This window comes from Zootermopsis nevadensis, unplaced genomic scaffold (genome assembly GCF_977971745.1).
Source record: "Zootermopsis nevadensis isolate Lab colony 2312 unplaced genomic scaffold, Znev_1.0 Znev_ptg000010l, whole genome shotgun sequence".
NCBI lineage: Eukaryota > Metazoa > Arthropoda > Insecta > Blattodea > Termopsidae > Zootermopsis > Zootermopsis nevadensis.
In genome coordinates this window covers 5,402,422-5,424,514 of record NW_028259142.1, presented here as the reverse complement: position 1 = coordinate 5,424,514, position 22,093 = coordinate 5,402,422, and the positions used below count along the sequence as shown (strand labels likewise).

The 22,093-nt window shown below is 37.7% G+C and overlaps 2 protein-coding genes across 6 annotated transcripts in view; both read left to right on the top strand.

Annotated features, from left to right (window-relative positions):
• LOC110837597 (putative multidrug resistance-associated protein lethal(2)03659) overlaps positions 1–10,120 on the top strand; it is a 29,575-nt gene extending 19,455 nt beyond the window's left edge. For all 4 annotated transcript variants that reach the window (XM_022080016.2, XM_022079926.2, XM_022080099.2 and 1 more), the window contains 9 exons: positions 72–222; positions 1,297–1,403; positions 2,533–2,656; positions 4,427–4,597; positions 5,711–5,838; positions 6,795–7,216; positions 8,105–8,234; positions 8,459–8,569; positions 9,081–10,120. In XM_022080016.2, coding sequence (XP_021935708.2) covers positions 72–222; positions 1,297–1,403; positions 2,533–2,656; positions 4,427–4,597; positions 5,711–5,838; positions 6,795–7,216; positions 8,105–8,234; positions 8,459–8,569; positions 9,081–9,152 — 1,416 coding nt within the window. In that variant the 3' untranslated portion in view covers positions 9,153–10,120. The remainder of the gene's footprint in view (positions 1–71; positions 223–1,296; positions 1,404–2,532; positions 2,657–4,426; positions 4,598–5,710; positions 5,839–6,794; positions 7,217–8,104; positions 8,235–8,458; positions 8,570–9,080) is intronic.
• Positions 10,121–11,127: 1,007 nt separating this feature from the next.
• The window catches only part of LOC110839518 (beta-1,3-glucosyltransferase), a 29,736-nt gene continuing 18,770 nt past the window's right edge, over positions 11,128–22,093 (top strand). The window contains exons 1-2 of one of the 2 annotated variants that reach the window (XM_087346317.1): positions 11,128–11,282; positions 14,229–14,294. In XM_087346317.1, coding sequence (XP_087202443.1) covers positions 11,270–11,282; positions 14,229–14,294 — 79 coding nt within the window. In that variant the 5' untranslated portion in view covers positions 11,128–11,269. Of the gene's footprint in view, positions 11,283–13,978; positions 14,096–14,228; positions 14,295–22,093 lie in introns of those variants that run through there. The other variant, XM_087346318.1, reaches the window with a different exon arrangement.

The following is a 22,093-nucleotide window of genomic DNA, read 5'->3' as shown; positions in this document are numbered from 1 at the left end:
TTTGTAACTGGGAGAAAATGAGTCCAATCATTGTCATGACTTTAAGCTCCAATTTTTATTTGATGTTGCAGATAGGATTGGCACTTCTAGGTGTGGTTTTGATTGTGGCAGTAGTGAACTTGTGGTTGTTGATCCCAACATCAGTGATGTTCGTTCTCTTCTATTTGCTGAGGGTGTGCTATGTCTCCACATCACGCAGTGTTAAGAGGCTTGAAGGAATCAGTAAGTTGACGTGTTTCTTGTGTATTGGGAGTGAACCAGTGAGTTTCCAGGCTAATACTTCTTGGTACAATAATTAATTTATTTAATATACGTGTACATATTACATGGACACAGGTTCCTACAAAGTCTTGGGTGAATTTTCTTGTATTAACAGTAGATACATGAGACCTTGTGATCTTTAACAACTGGACTCTTATTCAGAGGGTTCTGGGTTCACATCTGTATGCACATTTATTTAATCACAAACTGAAGCCTTTGACTGTGCCAAAGATAAAACTTCATGAAAGTGTAGAATACCAGGCTCCCACTGATTCTGATCCATTCATAAAGGTCAAATTCTGGTTTACTAGCCAAAGTTGTTACACAGTGTATGTTTTCTAAGTTTTTTCCTTATGTGTTGATTTGGAACAACTGTGCTTACCTGGAACTTTTCGCTGCAGATGGAAATGCAGAATTTTGTATCTTGTGGGATTTTACACTTCTCAGGCTCTTCTCTTTGAGTCTTTTTTATGTGACTTATTCTGTGAGATTTGGACTTTTCTTTACATAGTTCAGTGTTTTTCAGACCATTAGGTGTGTTTGTCTATAATAAAATGGTAACAGGATCTTTGTTTCAATAGCTATAGTTTAGTATGTACATGGGTTGCAGCCACTTACATTTAAAATTGTGTCAGTTTTTAACAAACTTGTCCGTCGTTACTACTATCATACATAATGAATTATTCTCGCGCTACCAGCTGTGTCAGGTGGTTGAATGGAAGAAAGCATTGTTGCTGTGGTGTGTACGTTGAAAGTTTACATTACTGTAACTTAAATCAGTTAGTAGTAGTTCCTTTACATTACATTTCATTTAGGTATTAGAAGTCATTTTGGTCATGTCATAATCTTACTCTGACAAGACAACTTCTTTGGGTCCTATTAAAAGTAGATATTGCAACCAAGCATTGCTGTCATTTGTAGAAGGAAAATTCTCCAGGATATTGTGTGTTTTAAAATGTTCTTCATTTACACATTCAAGATGTATTTATTTTGTCATTGCCAGATGGGTCTCCATACAGTTGTTCCCTTTTTCAGCTCGGAGTCCTGTCTTCTCCCATCTCAGTGCATCACTCCAAGGGTTGACAACTATACGTGCTTTTAGTGCTGAAGCCATGCTAAAAAAGGAATTTGACGCTCATCAGGTAAGTCTTTAACAAGATTGGAGAGGTACACTCTTCTGACTACAATGACATTCCAGAAGTGTTCTTCACACCTGTTACATTACAGTATGGTCCAACAGTGGCCTTTTGCCATTCTTGCACTTATGTGACCAGGATGGTTGAAGCACAGCAGTGTTAAAGCCTGGTGGCCAAAGCAGGTGAGAGATGTTCTGTGAGGCAAAACCCCAGTAGCAATAGTAATTGGGGCCGGGCCCCAGTGAAGCAAGCATCCTGGGGTACGGATTGGGTGATAAAGCCCCATGAGATAAATAATCTTGGTTGGGACTTTAAGGCATATGTGGGGGCATAATATTAAAATTGATTTTTTTATGAAATGGGATATAAGAGAGTGATCTGGATGTATTTGACTCAGGATAGGGACTAGCACTAGGTCCTTTTTGAACACAGTAGTGAACCTTCAAGTTCCATGAATGTGGGAAACTTGACTGACTGAACAGCTGTTTTGTTTATTGAATTATTCTCGGTCTACAAGCCGTGTAAGGTGGTTTAGCAGAGAAAACACCAACATTTTAAGAACCATCTTCGTCAGGGTACCCTGACGAAGATGATTCTCGAAACGTTTGTTTCTCCTCCATTAAACCACCTTGCACAGTTGGTAGCCCGATAAGAATTCATTATACTTAGTCGCTGTGAAAGCTAGATGATACAACTGTTGTGTTTCTCAAGAACTCTGCTCTGCTCCATGTTCTGCTGAAAGTTAGAAAAAATATACTCTTTTCTCAGGGTTCTTTCAGCAGAATATTTTCCTGTCAAACATAGAAATGTAATCCATTGTGCTGTATATGTGTGCACACGTGCGCCCGCCTGTGCCCGCCTGAACCCCAAACTTGTGTGACAATTTTAAGGGTATTAATTAAAAGTAGTTTGCATAATAATGGCCATTCATTTAGTTGCTGGTTTCTTATTGCAGAGGCTTATGTTGGAAGGAATTTGTAGGAATAAAGTGGTATTGGCACATGTATCTTCCCAAATATGTTGGTTTTCCCCTTCCATTAATGATTTCAGTTCATCTGTGTATGCTTCTGATGTGTAATAACCCTTCTCTTTCTACCTTAGATGGTACTTCCCAGTTTATGTTATGTTTTTTCAGGACTTGCACTCATCAGCCTGGTTCATGTTCATTGCATCGAGTCGAGCTTTTGCTCTGTGGCTGGACAGTGTTTGCCTCTTGTATATTGGTCTTGTCACCTTCAGTTTCCTGTTTGTTGATAAAGGTAATAGTACACAAACAATTTCTTTACCTTAACATTGACATCGTATAGCATTTGCCTGTTTCTAAACCATCCTCGGATTTTATTTACCAGTGTAATCGATTTTATGTCGGTGTTTAGCATTTCCTTTCGTCTGACTTTATCCTGCATTTATTTCATTCCAATCAAACTAGTTTTGTGATAAAAATTTGAAGTTTTATGTACTAACTGGAGAACAAATTCTGAATATACTGTATGAATTACCAACATTATTCAGTGTTGGTGTTGCTGGTGATATAAACTGAAGTAATTATGGGGCAAGCATGTTTAAATAAAGACGATAGGTAAAATTAGGCCTGAAATTTTCATTATTTCTTGTAAATAATTATGTGGATTGCATCATTTTTGAGCAGTCAGTCTGTAGGTTCGGACAAGTGTGTGTTTGTAGGGGGAAAGAACTTTAAGAAGATTGCCTGATATGAAACAGGCAAGATGGATTATTGACCCACTGCTATCGAAATAGGCTAAAGTGTGAAGCACCTATGTATCATTATGATAATCTGAATTAACATGCATTTGTGGTTGTCACTTACAAGGAACACAAATAGTACCATTCTGATGTTTGTTGCTTATACAACACATTAAATGAATGCATAATGGAGGGGATCTCCATATGTCTGTCTACATGTTTCATCACCAGAACTAATGAACAGATTTGAATGAAATTTGATATTGTTTGTGTACACTACATGTCAGAAGAATTTAATTTTTGGTTCATTTTGGCCCAGGATAACCCTTTCTTTCACAAAGCTTAGGTTAGATTTAATTTCTCTCAAACATGGATTATTGTGCAAAGAATTGGCACGGGGCATAAAATATAGACGTCAGTAACCTCTGACGCTTTTATTTGAAACATTTTTTGATGCAGTAAATATTTAATGAAATGTGTGCAGCGTACTTCTTGTTTATTTTCAGTTATTTTTTATTTTTTTTTATGTATTAATTGATTACTCTTCGAATTTAATCTCATACTGATGACAAAATGATACCATCCCCACTTGCATTCAAAGGGATGTCCAAGTTTGGGGAACTGGCAGACAGTGCAAACAAGGTGTCCATTAATTCACTGGTGACACACCAGGCATAAGACAATGTGGCACCCCTTGTAAACAAGGACTGGAACATAGAAATTTCCGACTAGCTCTCATGCAAAACTTGATTGAAAATGCTAGGAGTTTACCTTGTTTCCATTGTCCCATTGCAGACTATCTGTTATAGGGAGACAAATAAGTCAACTTGAGGTAAATTTCAGCATACAATGGCCAATTCATTCCTCCAGAATGAATTGTCCTGCATGTTTTGCCTAAGGGATGCAGAAGAGAATGCAAGTAAAGTTCAGGGAGAGTTATGTGGGGCCGTGTATTGGTATTTTGAAGAGTAACACAAAAATACTAAGTGTGACATATTGAGGCATTCTGGTAGCTTTAAAGATATGTAAAGAAAATGTAATGTATTTTGCTATTTGTTGCGCTGAGCTAAATGCATCATTAACAAAATGCACAAAGCCCTGCGTATGGGTGTCGCATATGATGAGACACTAGGATTTAAAATCCCAGCTTGTGGGTCACTTATAAGAGTATCTCAACATGATTACAACCTCAGTATTTCTGTGTTTGTTCCTCCAGGCAAATTCTGGCATTGTACTTTAGAATGGATCACCATGACTGTTGTGAGCATCGTCACTCATTCTTGCTTTCTCTACAATGGATTTAGAATGTCCAAAAATGCTTGCAGGACCATATGGTGGAGATGTAGGTCTTGCCATTACCCAATGTATAGGACTGATAGGAATGATCCAGTGGGGGATGCGGCAGTCAGCTGAACTGGAGAATAGTATGACTTCTTTAGAGCGTGTGTTAGAGTACACTGGTGTTGAGAGTGAGCCACCATTGGACTCACCTCCTGGTAAGTACTTTCTCAAAACCTTCCCTTCAATGCCAACCTTACCATTCTGTTGTGAACCACGATTTTCATAAATGACACGTTGATAATTTGAGCCAGCAAGATATAACCAAACACTAATAGGCATATATATATACCTGAAGTTCTATAGCAAAAATGTAAAATAATTATTTTTGTCCATACTTTAAAGTTCAGTTGAATAAGGACTGAACATTGCTATGGCAGTTAGCACTCCTACTTCATATTCAGGGAAGACGTCTAACGTGTTATGCTTCTCACTGTATTTCTCAATCATTTCTGAAATTGAAGATGTATGTCTTGTGGGTTGTTGCACAATGTAGTATGGTAGAAGTTTACTGGTGTTTCAGAGATACTTGCTGCCTCCATTGTCAGGGTGTTACAACCCAGAAGTTGGCCATCTTTATACTGACCACCATGAGAACCTTCATTCATACAATAGTCAAAGTACTTACACACATTCATGGGCACACGAAAATAGAAAGTTTTCCTCTTGCAGGAGAAAATCAAAAGTATGGGAGATGATCAAAGACATCAGACATGTAGTTTATTCAAGGGATTTTGCATATTAACACTTATTTTGGAGTACATATTTTCTTTAATGACATGTATAGTACATAACTATGAAATTTTTCAAACTCATATGTTCATAAAATTAATACTATGTACAGACATGTTGTACACAGACTGATTGATAACCTTACAGTGTACCAAAAATTGTGTACTGTTTAGGAACTGCATTGTTTAGCAACCTCCCAATAAAATTAAAGCCTGCCAGCTAACAGAAGACAGTTTCAACTTTCATTGAAAGAATGCCTTTTATCACATGCCTTCTATTCTGTTCAAAAAATGTCATGTCCCACCTTTAGATGCATTTATTTTATACCGCATATAGGTCATTATTTTTCCTTACTTCTTCTTTTCTGTTTCTTGATACGTGAATATATCCTCCATTACACAATTAGATGCTTTAAAAATTATGTTTCTAGTTGAGTTCTATAAGGCTATGTAAATTCAAAGGAAATGATGTAAACTAATTGTATGAAGCTTATTGGTTTTGATAATGTGCAGAAAATATGTTTGAATTTTTTGTTACAGATAAAAAACCACATAAAAACTGGCCATCTGAAGGTAGTGTTGTATTTGATAAAGTTGTAATTGCTTATTCCAAAGATGATCCACCAGTCTTAAAGTGTGTCAGCTTTACTGTGAAATCATCAGAAAAGGTAATTATAAGGAAACTTACTGTTTACAATTTTTACCAAGATATTTTTCTGATGAACCAAGAAGTCAAGTCACAGTTTATATGGCAAAGTCACAAACAGTTTAATTAACACGTTTAATAAAAAGTTAACAAAATCAAGTTATTTTTATTCTAGAGGAAAAGGTGCTGAAAGGGGGCAGTATCACAGTTTAATTTTGACAACTATGGAAGTGGTTAAAATGGTAAATGATAAATTTTACATGTGAAAGTCACTAGCACAGATATATATTTAGTGTGTGATTTCTTCAGGGTCCGGTGGAGGGCTTTGGTTAATTCGGTGATGAACCTTCGGGTTCGGTAAGCCATCTAGTTAGTTAGTTAGTTTCTTTATTTGATATCTACCTATGCTGTAATTTTTAGTATGAGATGTTAACTTTTTGTACGGAAAATATACTGTTGTATTATGGAATGAGAAGTAAAACATCATTTTGTGTACAAGTATTTAATAAAAGTGCCATCATTAAGAGCTAACATATGTAGAAGGTGGGCAGAATGTATTCCTGGAAATTATGATTAGAATATTTAAAAAGAATGGCCTTTGTAAGAAATGTTAAAGAAGTCAAGGATAGAGGGCTTTAGTCATACCAGCTGAAGACTAGGCTATAAATTTGACCTCCAGTCATAGGATCAGGTGTAGAGTGGCATCAAAAATGACTAGGGACAGCACTGCAAAGTGAGATACCAACAAAACTAAAAATGTCTATGGTGGGGTGATTACAGCAGCAAAATTAAGTGAATAACATTTCTAGGAAGAAGTATTGTGATTGCAGTTCTTACTACTGAATGTTGAATTTCCCTTTACCTACTATTCTGTCTTATTTAATTCAAGTTTAATTTAATTGCCTGTGTCATTTGAATATATTCTGAGTTATTCTTGTTTTACTGGTGTCAAATACATATGCTTCTTTTCAATTACAGGTTGGCATTGTGGGTCGTACTGGAGCGGGTAAGTCCACTCTCATAACAGCTCTGTTCCGTCTGGTGCACCTGTCTGGGGGCTCAATCCAAATTGATGATGTGGACATTGCCTCAATTGGACTCCATGATCTGCGATCCAAGATCTCCATCATCCCGCAGGAGCCCATCCTGTTCTCAGGAACTCTTCGTAACAATCTGGACCCATTTGAGCAGTACTCGGATGCTGCCTTGTGGGCAGCTTTAGCTGAGGTGGAACTGAAGCAGGTCGTGGAAGAGCTACCTGCTGGGCTGAGCCACAGAGTGTCAGAAGGTGGGACCAACTTCAGTGTGGGACAGCGCCAGCTCCTGTGTCTTGCCCGGGCCATCATCAGGAACAATAAAATTCTGGTGTTAGATGAAGCTACAGCCAATGTGGACCCCCAGTGAGTGATAATATTCTTAGAAACATAAATTTAATCCTCCCTAAATCGCCCTTATGACGGAGGCAGTATACCGTCTGAAACGTTGGCAAACTCCTACCATACTGCACGGCCCAACAACCCAGAAGACAGCAATCTTCTTACTCACCACTGTGAAAACCTCAAATCCTACTACCTGGCATCTTGTTCTTCCTTAACTTTCCAGATTGAGCTCAGGGATACATTTCCAATTCTCATGTGCCATACTAATTAACATTATATCTTCTGGTAAACTGTTTCTAGGGCATAGGATGTGTGTAGGATAGAAATCATTCTGGTTGACCTTTGGTGATAATAGTTTCGACAGTATCCTTTACACTTTTTTTCACTGTCCATGAAAGCCACAGAAAACTTTCTCTTCAGAGTGGATTTATACTAAACCACAGAGCTAATAGAACAGAATTTAGGAATTGATGTATATAACTATTGGATTCATCATGACTGAACCTTGTTTCCGTGCGAATTACAATGAAGTTGAAAATAGGAGAATCTTTTATATTCTTTAAATAAAGTTGGACTAGAGAATAAGTGGAAAAGAGGGTTTTTTCTTTCGGTAAATCACGTGAATATTACAATCATCTTACTTTAACCATGTTCATGACATAGCAAACAAATTGCTGAATTTGCTGTCACTGTGGATGCTTTGTGACTTATGGTTTTATACTTCTTTATGTTTTTGACATAATAGTTTCAGTGCATTGAATTGGTTTTGGAGTTAAAATTATTCTTATTCATACTTTTTCTATTCATGATCTCTATTATTATTATTATTATTTCATAAATAAATTTCATCTACAGCAGTGAGATTAATTTCTACTTTTGGAAATTGTGAGTGTATCTTTCTGAATTCAGGACTGATGAACTTATTCAAGCAACAGTTCGTCGTAAGTTTGCAGACTGCACGGTGCTCACCATTGCTCATCGTCTGCACACAGTTATGGATAGTGACCGTATCCTTGTTGTGGATACTGGTTCTGTTGTGGTGAGCTGAATTTCACATATTAAAACTCTAAAACATGACCACATTCATCTGAAAAACTGTTCAGTTGTCATAAGATATTCATTATATTCTGATTTCATTGATATCTAAAGGAGTGTAATAACCAAAACAATTATAGGTTTGTAATAATTAATACAGAAATTTAAGACTTATTAAATCCTGTTAGAAATAGCAATAGTATGATCGTGTGTTTTTCAAATTTTCAGGAATTTGATCATCCGTACATCTTGCTTAAGAATAAGAATGGTGCCCTTTCTCAGATGGTGCAGGAGACTGGACATACAATGACAGAGTCTTTGTTCAGAGTGGCTCAAACAGTAAGTCATTATACCTACTTGTATATATCTTAGTGATTTTATCTCTGTCAAATGAAGTTCAACCACACAATTTACGGAGCAGTATTAAATGTCTCCAAAATCTCTGGTACTGGAACTGACACCAAAAGTCATTAATCTCAATGATTCATTTGGCCTTCCAGCTTGCCTCTTTCCATAAGGTTTTCTGGCCAAAATTTTGTGTGCACTTACTCTTGCATTTTGTTCTTATTACATTGAAGCATTGCATTAATTTTACACATCTGGTCATGTAAGTATTTAAATTTGATTAAGAAGGGGGAGGGAATCAACCATTTGAAGTAGTATTGACTCTGAATTGTTCTAATTTCCTTCATGGATGTAAGAGGTATTTTGATATAAAAATTAAACTTCAATCCTTGAGTTTTACATTATATATTGAAAAACACCTGTGCTTTGCATTGTTGCAAATTGTTCTAAATGTCAAATGTTTCTATATTATAGCACAGAAATTAATGTTTTTTAAATTTTTCAGTGTTATGAGGAACATTTGGAAAACAGCGTTAAAAAAGATAATACAATCTCCACACCCCCAGGTTTTAAATAGAAGAGGGAAATTCACCAAGAAGAGAAGTTTCTTAAATTGTAGAGTATTATTGTAAAATATTTGTGTTTCTTGGAATACAGAAACCTCCACACTGTTAATATATCTTTAATAAAGGCTTTCAAATAAGCTAGAAAATTCTGTACCCCAGCAGAATTTATTTAGCTTGAACCCTTAAAAAATATCTGTCCAGCAAAGTCCAAAAATTTAGTTCCCATGAATTTTGGCATTTGGAGATTTCAATGTACCTCAGGAATATACACAAGAGCTTTGTAAAAGTATGTAAATAATTTTTCTTCGCTTTCAGTGCCTGTGTTTATCTGTTATATTTTCTTCATGTTTTGTCTGGAATGGTGGAACACACTTTTCTGCAATAACAGTGGCCACAGGGTATAATATAGTCCCATAGGCTCTTAGACAGATATATGTTTAAAAAAATAAATAAGTAAATAAAATAAATCAGTTTTCGGCAGCTTGAATTTTCCTGTTGGTTTTAAGTTATGCTTTCCCATAGCCATTTTTTGTACACGTATTGTTTTAGTGCAGGTTCAAATGGCATAGTTATACATATCACGAATGGTTGCAACATCAATGTCAGTAATCCAGAAAATGTGTGAAGTATCACATAGATTAGCATCCACTTGTAGCTTGTGCTTGTATATGGCTTGGCATGTGGTACGTGAAGGAAGAGAGGTTGTAAAAGTTAAAATTGTGATTGAAATGAGGGGTTGCCAACCTTATCACAAGCTGCACACAATTTTTTTTTAATTTAGAAAATGTGGGGTATTCATGAAATATGGTATTTTTACATAGTGAATGTTTTCAATCAAGAAATTGATGTAATACTTTTTTGAAAACTTTATGTACCACATATCTGATGTATCCTTTCTGTAATTGTGTTTACTTATCTTGCTCTTCACTGTAGAATTTTGTATTGTCATAAACCCAAACAATTGGTTTTCTTACAATAAGTAGATGTTTCCTTACCCCTACCATAAACAATTCCCTTGCAATAGAGCCATTACTTCATTTTTTGTATGTAACCTAAACCTGACAAGAAATTCTGAAAATTTAAGCATAACAGCTACATCAAGAATAGGTTCTTACTGCCCTCTGAGTGCTCTTCAGGAATATGGTGGAATTGAATGTTATACTGTGAAATGGGGTCAGCTGAACAAACTGAACCAACAATTTCTGTTAGGACTTGGTAGTTCAAACCATGTGGTCAGCTATGGCAGGGCTATCTAACCTTGCTCAGATTTTGAAGATGGGCCATGACTACATGATGATTGTAAGAATACTGCTCTCCAGATCCAATGTGTCATGCCCCTTTCTATTTCTTTGTCATGAGGCATAATGTTTTTATTTGGTTTCTACATTTTGAAGTCAATTGCATTGCCCCTGACAGGCTCTAGAAATAAAGAAGGGTTTTTGATTATCTGAATGTCAAATTATACAGCCCTGCCAAGCACCTTATGATTAGGTGATTTTCTGCCACTTCATCCAAAGAAAAGGAAATCATCTGGCATAAATTCATATAAATTATGTGACCATGCAACCATGACAAGAAAGTGTACTGAGAAAAGGATCATGAAAATGCTGCTGGCAGTGTGCCTGCAATACATGGTACTGGTAATGTGAAACAGCAGTAAAGGGAATGATCTGAATATAATTCGAACGACTTAAATCATCGAACTACTTCAATTTTCATTCATATGGGAAAATTTTAACTACCACTTTACACGACAGTAAAAAATTTGCACAAACTGACATTTTAATTTTCATGGATAAACAAAAAATAAATTGCATTGACTGATTTAAACTTCCTTCCATTCACATTCTATACAATATCGATACATTTCAATTAATGATTATGATCAAAGATCACCTGCACAGTTCGATTTATTTTCCGGGTTAAAACCATAGTACTATCATTTTCACTGAACCACAGATTAAGATCACCGAAACCGTGCACTCTGTGACAAGCATAGACTCTATGGAATTCTAATTCAGAGTGTTCTGTTTTGTGTAAATATCGTATATGACATAAAGTTTATCGAGTCAATTGATCGGGCTTCAAGTAGGAATGTTTGGTTTTTGCTTTCCAAGTAACTGTGAAAATGTCAAAACAAGGTAATGCAAAAATTAGTGATCTATTATGAGCAGTTTGTAATTGTTAAGTACTCTAAAGTCGCTAATTATCCTATATGGATGGAAGGTATAGCGATAGTCTTATGGGTTTGTAAGCATAGTTATAAACAAAATTTATGTCCCACTTTATCCTGTGTATGAGGCATACCATACACTGAATGCGACGGTGTGTTATTATGAGGTTATGTAAAGGAAACGGATGTTTCTGAAATGTAGGTGGTAAGTTATGAAATATGTGTTAACTGTCATAACAGAACATTTTGCAGCACGGACACGTGTGGGGTTACACTAATCTTAAGGTTGTATCAACTAAACTCTGTTTCTGTACCTTGTTTTTCGTGACTGGTTGTCGTACCCCATGTCTGTACCCAGGTTGGCATTTTGACTTGAAGATTCTGCATTTGAATTGAACTATAAGAAATCAATTTGTTCGCAAAAAGCACATAAACATCTTTCAGTATAAGCATTTTGAAGACGTGATGGTACCATCTGTAAGACTGTTTTTTCCCAGTGGAGTAATCCTTTTCTAACAAGACCACTCTTCCTTTCATGATTCTTGTGTCATTCAAGACTGGTTGTCATGCAGGCCAAAGTCCAACTCATTCACTGATTGTTATGAAGATGGTTCAGAATTTATCATCAGAAATAGAAATCAGCTAGTGGCACAGAAGTAAGTTAACAATACAAGATATTATGGAGGTTCGGGTAAGGTCAGTAATAACAAACACTTGAAAAACTGTGGAAACCAGGATGCTACATAATGGAGGTGACAGCAAAGTTCAGTAACCAAAGTAGCCAGAGGCATGGTCAAATGATCTGTTTACATGGCACATTAGAAAATGTCATTGTGTTTTTGCACAAGATGTATGTGTTTTGCATTACTCTTTCATTGTTAGTGAGAGACTATATAGGTTTGACTGTTATGATATAATATTTTGCATTAGGGATGGATTTTGTCCCACTTATGTGGTTTTGCGAAGGAAACTTCTGTGCAGCAGATCATCTTCAGTCGGCCATTATGATACTAGATATCTTGAAGCATCTTGAACTGGAAGCCATCCTAATAGGAATTACTTCAGATTTTAATTCAGAAAGTACATATATGTAATAATTGGAATGTTTGTGCTATGTGATAGGATTTACCTGGAAATCTTCAAAGTAGCTTTCTCGTTAGTGTTTATCAAATCTTATAAAATGAAACTTTAAATTGAGAATTTTAATCAAAACTTTTAACCTCTTATATTAGTCTGATTTTAGCCAGAGCTACAGTATGTATTTTATAAATACAAATTGCATATGAACCACGGCATAGCCATGTGACACGTGAAACCACTGTCTTCTCGTACGTTATGGGACTGTATGCAGTCTGTTTTAACAGCAAGTGCATGGTAATGGGAAGAAATCCCTACAAACCGATACATAAAATATGACAAGTTTGCCAAATAATGGGTTCTGGACAGATACAGCTAAATTTGTTTGAATGAGAAACGCTGGTATAAAGTGACTATTTACAATATCGTGATGTTGGAGGCAGCAGACACCTCTGAAATGTCGGTGTAACATCCGAGGAGACAATCATCTTACTTACCGCTGTGAGAACCTGAAATTTTGCTATATGAAACCATTTATTTTCTTTGTGATTGCTTGCGATCTTTAAATTGGAGTGGATCCAACAGAAGTCGTTCAAGTAGGTGGAAATTAATGTGTATTTCTTATATTATTGTTCTGTAATAGCATGTTTTGGAAGGAAGGAGATACAGGTAAGATAGGGATAAAGGAATAGATTAAATGATCAATGACAATGAAAAGGAGGGAAGCAGACAACTGCAGGAAAAGAACAAAAAAGGGAGAAAGAATGCGAGAGATGAAGATGCAGAAAAAATAAATTATTTGATGTGTTTCATCGGGCTCTTTGCAGGAGTTATCTAAGTTTGTGGAACTGGAGAGGGTACGATACGCTCATTGGTGGATTTTGAAGTGGGATCATGGGAGTTGCTGGCATCCGGATTTCTGTAACGAGATCATTAATTGCCAACATTGTGGTTGGAAAATCCTCAATTGAAAAAATAAAGCCATTTCAGAGGTTGATGCGTCCTTACCAGGATAATATTAAAATGCACCTATGAGAAATGGGATGTGGCGTCTACTGAACTCAGGTGGTTCGGGATAGAGTCCAAAGGCTGTCTTTTGTAAACACGCGAATTAACCTTCGGATTTTACAAAAGCAAGGTATTTCTTGACCATTCAAATAAATATAAACTTGCGCTTTGCCCTGAAGTTAATTGGAATATTATTCTGTTGCCCGAATATTCTGTTGCTGCACCATATTTTTGCATCTTGCAGAAGGAGGGGAGTTAGTATAACACGCTCTTCTCATTACTGCCGACATAAAACGAAGTGTCTTTGTTGTAGGTCCAGTATGAGATTTTCCTCAGCCTCTTTCGTCAAACTCCTGAACAGTACCAAACGTAGGACACTACCGCATTCTTTACAATCTTTATTGACTAACCAATCATTGGACGCTTGTTAATCGACCGCGAATAAACAGAAGTGGCAAGCTAGTTAGTTTGTGATGTAGCCAAAGTATATTAATTGTTATGCGTGAGCAAGGAGCTCGTCGTAGTTGGGTATCGAATGCGCCTGCGCGAAGGTCGCTGTGCGTAACTGCCATGTAAGTTTGTTGGCCTGCGACGCGAGGGGGTACTGCGATAAGGGCAGTTTTCCACTGCATGGTTTGCGCTCAGCGAGCCTCATCTGTTCTCCGATTCGTACCAACGGAATAACAATGCTGAAAGGTATGATTTTAGCAGGCATGGCGAGATTTCAGTCAGCTGCAGTTTTTTCATGTTATCCTAAGAGCGGGCAATGAATCCTTTTCATCTGGTCTCTTCTGTCTGTTAAATAATATGTTTTCATTTGTTTCTACAGGAAACATTTGGAGATGCGCCTACATTCTGGCAGGTTTACTTCCCAACATTACAGTTCGCGGATTGGGTGAGTGGATTTTATAAATAGTTATTCTAATATTTTACATCAATAGGGATGATTTAATTGCAGTGTATTTAAGAGTGCTTTGTCGATTGATTTTGAAACGTAGTCTCCTGAGGAAGAACAGAAGATGTTTCGCTTGTTTTTAAACTACGAAAGTATTTTGGACCAAAAAATAAATATAATGGGGAACAGTGGATTTTACGCAAGGAGGAGCGTCGCTTTTCATGCAGTTCACGTAGAATTGGTAGGGCGGTTGAGTCAAGAACGATGCGGTGGGATGAATATAAGAACTGCGTATAGAATTCTATTGTTGACAGCCTTTGTAAAGCGGGCAACGTACGGAAAAGGAGAACAACATGATTGATCTGAAGGTAAATGGATCGTGAAGGAGAGAAGTGGTATGTAGATGCAGGATCAGAGTAGTGCCTCCAGTGGCGGGCTTTTGTGTTGGTTGTGTTGAAGGTTGTATAATCAGCGTTCGTTACACACGAATTGTTGAGTCACAAGGATTTTGGAAGAAAACCATCTATAATAATCAGGCATTTATCTGGAACAGGGATAGGCCTTCTTTCTTTCTTTTTCTTCTTCTTCCTTTTTTCCCCTCGAGGGACGGATCCTCAAAGTCAGTAATTTATAAATAAAGATTGATGCCTTATGGGATGTCGCGCCGTGTAGTCTGGTAGACATTTACCGACGTTTCAGAGGTGCTTACTGTTTCCATCATCAAGGCGATGAGTAAGTCAGTTCTGCTGGAATTTGAGCAGTAACTGGAAATTTATGCACTTTAAATTTGTCAACAGAAATCTTGTTTTCTGATAAACAGGGCTCAACTAATGGCGGATCGGCTCTGTGTGTATTTAAGTACACATAACACCGTAAACGCCATTTACATTAAATAACTGGGAAGCTCATCGTACGTTTTGGAACCACCTAATGGCGGTCAGAATGACAGCAAATCTCTCATTAGTTCGGACGTCAAGTATAACTTGTTATTTTTTTATGAGGAGAATTTTTAGGCATGGGAATAGTGTACTCTTGACTTTTTCTTATGTGGCGAAGTTAAATACTCGAATCCCATCATCATTATTAGTTTCGTACAAAATCTCATTCCAAATTGCCAGTTTCAAAATATCGTCTGTTCCCGTATTTTCATTGAAATTGTTGTGTTTCGTGAAATGACCATTTTTCACAAAAACTGCCCTTTGTGTCATCATTTTTATCCTCAGATTCAGAACAGTATCACCCTTTTAACCGCTGATATGATCCTTTGTACAAAAAGGTCTTGGTTAGCATTCTGATGTCGGCAGAATTGCTTACAATCATGTCCCTTGTACCTTCTGACCTCCTATAGCCCTACTTAAGTCTAATGTGCACGATAAATGTAGACCTCATGAAGACCTACAGTCTCCTGTTTCGAATTGTCGAACCTTTAACGAAATACAAGTCGTCACTGTGTGTAGTAAGTTTTGCCTACAGCAAACGAACTCCAAAGCCATTGTACTAAGCAAAATAAGAAAGTAGCTTTTTGGAAAATGTGTACTCCATCGAAGTTTTCATTTCGCAGTCGTTGAGAAATGTTGAGATATAATCGTCACTGCGATCATCTCAGCGCTGAGGTACGTTTCACGTTTCAGCTTCGGTCGACAGAAATGTAAATAACTCAGCACCACTTTATGCGCGAGTTGATCTACTGTAAATATAATGCAGTTTCCCTGTTTTCCTTTATTTTCAGTCTATTTATATCATTGGTTATTTGAGCAAAACGTTCTCATGACTGTAATTCATGTGTTTTAGAGCATAAATATTCTGAATCTGTAGTAAGTTCTAAATAACACCTGGAACTTTGCTTCACTTATAGGGCACTTGAATAATAAATAGATAATTTATTCAGAATTTGTGGGTAAATTAAGTATGTGCATTCCAAATAGAATTGACAGCACTTCAACACATTGAAGCAAATAAATACGCTAAATAACATTTCAGAATTTGGTTTCTGCCACCTAATTGTGTTTGGAGTCGGTTATTAATTTTGGTTCTTCTGTAAATACATTCTGCTGGTGAAATTGCCAGTACTGAACATTAATAAAACACGTGGTGCATACAGCATAGTTATCACTGTGCCTTAAATTGTTAGATACGATTTTGTGCGACCTTTGTTATAACTAGAGCAGCGCTCCTTTCGGAGCCCCTCGGGGGGTTGGTCAAGTTTTTAAAACGCAACCAACCCCCCTTCGGGCGGGTTGGTTGCGTTTTAAAATCTTGAGTAAGAAACTAAACCAACCCCCCAATAGGGGGTTAAAACACATGGCCAACCCCTCTTCGGGGGGGGGGGGGTCAAGTTTTTAAAACGCAACCAACCCCCCTTCGGGCGGGTTGCTTGCGTTTTAAAATCTTGAGTAAGAAACTAAACCAACCCCCCAATAGGGGGTTAAAACACTTTGCCAACCCCCCCCTTCGGGTGGGGTTGCGTTTTAAAATCTTGAGTAAGAAACTAAACCAACCCCCCCGAATGGGGGTTAGTTTAGTGTCTTATTCAAGTAATTTGTGTGCTCGGCATTGTTGTGTTGTTACAACAATGCCGAGTAAACAAATATAACGTAACATTGTTTGATGACGTCATTTTTTGACGACGATGACAAACCACAAATTTTTATAGTAAAAAAATATGTAGTGATCACACTTAACAATTGCTGACCTGATTCGTTTATTTGTTGATAATTAACTCATTGTTTATACCGCAAGTTTATTTATTTGGTGTTCGTTAAGAAGAAATTTAGTCAATACAATTTAAGTTTGACTTAACGCCATTTTTATCAAGCACCAAAGATGCGCGTCACATTCGTATTGAAATAACCGAACCGATGTATTAATCAGGTCTCAGGTTCGATTATCCGACCTGAGGCCGAGTATCCTGATTGAAGTTTTTCTAGACAATTGCTTGATCAGTGCATTGAAATAAACTTTCGTGCACATCGCTTGAAAGTTGCATGCACCAAAATCCATCCTCCCTTTTTTCAATCAAAGTATTCAGTTATGATGTAATGTCCTAACACTTGGGTGGAGTGACTGAGAAGCACCAGGACATTGAGGTAGCCGTTATTGAGTCGGCAGAATCCGGAGTCGCTTTGTGTATTTGCGAAGGAAGATTTCTGCATTAAATATTCTTTCTAGATTTCTGAGAACATGCACACCAAATAAAAAGTTGGTTCTTATTATGCCTTTAAGCAGGAAACTTCTCTTATTTATTCACTAGGTAGGTTCTGTACTGTTTAACGAACTTTACTGTCCGCCTCAGAACTTCTACTGTGGAGTGACGAGCCGTGTTAGATTGTTAGCAGCAGCGGGTCTTGGAAATTGATCGCACAAAAAGAGAACTTCGTCCAGGGGTGTCAATTCTAAGCAGAGTCAGTCCCGAAAATTAACCTGTACACCTGTGGTGAATCTAACCACAGTTGTCCAGTCTGTAGTCTTTTCTGACTCAGCTACCCCGACTCCAAGTTTACATTAATCCATTTAAAATTCGAGGTAATTTTTGAGTTAATGCCCATCCATAAAAATTGTTAGCAAATGAAAATATTAACTGTTTTTATTTTATTTTAAGTACCTGAACACTGACTTATTTTAACATGTAATCCAATCAGTTAATAGTGATCATTTAATTTTAAATATAAATCACGCCATTCTCTTAAATTTCGTATATGAAAATGATTCCATATTTTATAGCATGATAAGATACGTATTCTTTTTCATTATGTGGTATTAACGTTTGGTTAGATTTATCTTGTATTTCAAGTTACAATTGCTACATGCCGCTCCTGTATATTTTACAGCGTAATGTTTATGATCATGGAGTTTTAAGTTATCAGTAGTAAAAATACAGTTACATAGGTAGCAGTTAGTTGCTTGATTGTATTCTAATTGATATTCCATTAGTGGAATATTTATTTTTAATATTTTTATAAAAAATTCTTCAACATGACTTATCAGTTTTATAAATAAATTTACGGCATCTTTACCTGGATAGACGTATTTGAATGTTATAAATGCGTTTTACATATTCGAAAACCACAAGAAATATGTTGTAGTGTCTTTTGTGTGTAAGAACAGTACTGTATTCGAGCCAATATTAACACAAAATCACAAAAAAATTATATATGGTTGAATTGAAGCCACTGTGGTCTAGCGGTTAGAACGCTGGCCTTGTAATCCTGGGGTCTCGGGTTCGATTCCCGGCGGTGCCCGAATTTATAACCCGTGTTTGGCAAGGCCGTGGTCTAGGCAACGCGGAGTTTTCCTCCCTTCCCCGGTTTCTCCGTGGCATCCCAACAATTACTCCATTCACACACAGAAGAAGGCAATGGCAAACCACTTCTGGATCATCTGCCAAGAACGTATATGAACAGGTCCCAGTCCGAGAAAAGGATGGAAGGATCCTGTTCATATGGACCTGTCGTCAGACAGAACACTAAATAAATAATATAAAATGGTTGAATTATATTTCTATTTGCTTTGCTACTCACCGAGTTCTGAGCCGTCTTCACTCGTCTCGGTACTGTTTGTGTTGCAACGTTGTTAGATTTTAGTGTGGACTTAGATCATGCAATTTGGTGGTCGCTACTAAAGTGGTGTTGACTTTTCGGGTGAGTTAATTTAGCTTAACGTTGCTTAGAAAGATGGTGGAGCAATTAGTAGTAACTATTCCTGTTTTGCGTTGTTGTGGACTGAAAGATGGCGAAGAACGTGTGTGTTCTCCGTTCTGTTCGTACGCTGAATTTCTCTTAACGTCGTCAATATGGTCTTGTATAGGCCTTGACATTTGTTACTTGGTTTCGTAACGGGTGCTAATGGCGGCTGGGACAGGTTGTGGTTCAGTTGTAACAAATTGTGGTCATTTATAAAAGGTTTAGAACTGAGGAATCTCAAGTCTCTATTGTTGTAAACTAGGAGTGAAACCGGGCTCCTCGTCGCATAAAAACTTCTCTATCCATTAGGACTTAAAGGGAGAAGTGAACTTTGATTGAATGATTCCTATTCTGTGCGAGTCACATTTCTTCGGGGACTTCGGTTTTCCCCAAGCGAAGAAGTCGATATTTTCTTCTGTTAAGCCGAAGTTAGTGATGAGTAGCTTAAGTAAAGAGATTTGCATTTCAAATTGATACGCTAAACTGAAAGAAACGGAATCTGAAACCAGCGTCCTGTGTCGAAAACTTCCAAATACGAGTATAATGTAGTCCCGATTATCCGAACTTCGATTATCAATTCGATGAATTCCGTTTTATCCTACGCGACGTGTCGGAACGCTCTAATTTTTTTTAACAACGCTGAACTCACCACTAATCTTCTACAGTTCATGTGCTCGGTTGCTTTAGCGTATTATATTTGCTTTGTAATTTAATAATATCGTAAATTGAGTTGGTATTTAACCTTAATATCAAATTTCATTCCAATCCGTCCATTGGTTCTTGGGTAAAATCAGACGGACTTACACGACAAACCCATAATTCGTTCTCGCAATGCGCTTCGTGCAAAGAACGCTTAATAACTCCAGCTAAACAGACGCCGACCCTTCTGCCACCTTCGTATGGGTATTCTTGTAACGTGCGTGAAATAAACACAGTGCGGAGGTCGTATGTCTGTCCGCATGTTTATTTTCTAGAAATGCTAAGCGAATTCAGATGCATTGGCGGCCTGTGCTGTGTCACGTTGTGTGGGTAGTTTTCACCCCTGCCGGTTCACGTCACATTCGGTATCCATCCGCACCGCTGGCACTGTGGACGCGGGGTCGGGAATTTGAAGTTCTTCTTGAGAAGATAATGGGACGCTCACCTAATAAAGAAATTGCACACCTTTTGCAGAAATCTCATTACTCATTACCGATTTTAGAACCGCCCGCCATCGGCCTCACTCCTGCGCCTGATTAATCCAATCTACACGCTCCATAGTTATTTCCCTAAGATCCATTTTACTATTATCACATCTGTTTACTTTCCAACCAAAATGCTGTATGCATTCGCATTGCCCATGCGCCCTAAATGATCCGCCCACGTTATCCTCCTCGGGTTGTTAATTTTAATATTACTACTAGTTATCGACCTCCTCATTTTGTTCCCAAACGCTCGTAGTTTCTGGTTTTCTCCCATAACGTGTTTTAGTTGTGATGTTTTTGTTTCTGCTTCGGAAATAACATCACGAGCGTTGACCAGAAGATGATTTAACTCATTCAGTTCCAGTCGCCATTTGTTTCCTTGGACCTTCTTGGTGGTGTATTGTAAAGCAAAGTTTAAACGCGGTGGTAATAAAGCATCTTATTGTTTAAGGCTATTATGATTATAGAATTCATCAGATAAGCGTTTACTTATGCTGTATTTACTACACGTTTCATTTAAATACATTTTAATGAACGTAACTAGTTTTGTGTGCCGAATTTAATGAGAATGTTGGAAAATACTTCCCTTGTACTGTAGCTGGTGTAGTTTAAATTTCTGTCCAGTACCTGTCCAATGCATGAGCCGGGATAGCTCAGTCAGTATAGTGACTAGCTACGGGCTGGATGACCGGGGTTTGATCCCCGACGGGGGCAGAGGATTTTTCCTCTAGCCTCTGCGTCCAGACCGGTTCTGGGGACCACCCAGCCTCCTCTACAATGGGTACCGGGGTCCTTTCCCGGGGGTAAAGCCGGCCTGGGCGTGATGCTGACCACTCACCCCCATCTAGGGCCGAGGTCAAGCGCCTGCATGGCGTATAGTGGGACAAACTTTACTTTACCTGTCCAATGCAAAATATCTGGCCATTTTCTTGTCAGTTATGTCAAAATTTACGCTGATGTCTTGTCTACATATGGAGTTAACGTTAAATAAAGAATGTTGAATAATATTTTCTTGTACTTGGTAACAGTGATATTTGTTAATTATTGCAGTGAATTTTATCACTCTTCTGTTGGTAGGTACAATTATAGATTCCTTCCACTGCTCTGGCAATTTTTCTTACTTCAAAAAATATGTCACAGCATAATTTATTTCCTTCCTGTTTCGATCATTTCTGCCGGAATCTGATCATTGTCTCAGCCTCAGAAGATCTAGGCTCAGGTACTAATGATTCAGATACTTTTATTTCAGTCCGCCTAACGCCCTTTTTCCCCCAATCGTGTACACACACACAGCCGTGGGGACAGACAACTTTACAGCTGTGCTTGATTTGGTGTGTCGCGAGGTATCGATATTTATTTCAGTGATTGGAAATCGCAGGTGTAACCAGTGGTGTTGTCAACGCGCCTTTTAAATCGAGAACCTCACGTTTCGACCCAATATCGATAAAATCTGTTCAGGTGTCATAGCGGCCTCTGCATTGAATGTGTCTCCTTGGTGCAGTAGCCGAGCGTTGTGTAAGTTTCTGTGGTTCACTGTGCCCACAGAACGCTGGTTTGTGGCAACGGGAACTGACATGGAAGGACGGATTGATTCGTTGAAGGAGGTTCCATGAATATTTGATCTTTTGTGGTGGCCGGTGGAAAGCTTCGTCGACCTCCAAAGTCTCTCCTCCTCCCCCCGGTGTGACTAGGTTACCTAGAGCAACTCCATTATCGTATAACCACTTAGATGCCATCTGTTGGTGGAAATGTAAATGAGAGAAAAGTGAAAACAAAACATTTTACATGTAGCGAAACTGCCCTGCAAATGTACGAGCTGTAAATACCATGTAATAGTCTTTGTTCTCACGAAAAAATGTCGTAACGTTTGTAATTGGTAAAAGTTTTTGAGAAAGAAGTACATAGTAAAACATTTAGCTGAAAAAGAGACGAAGCT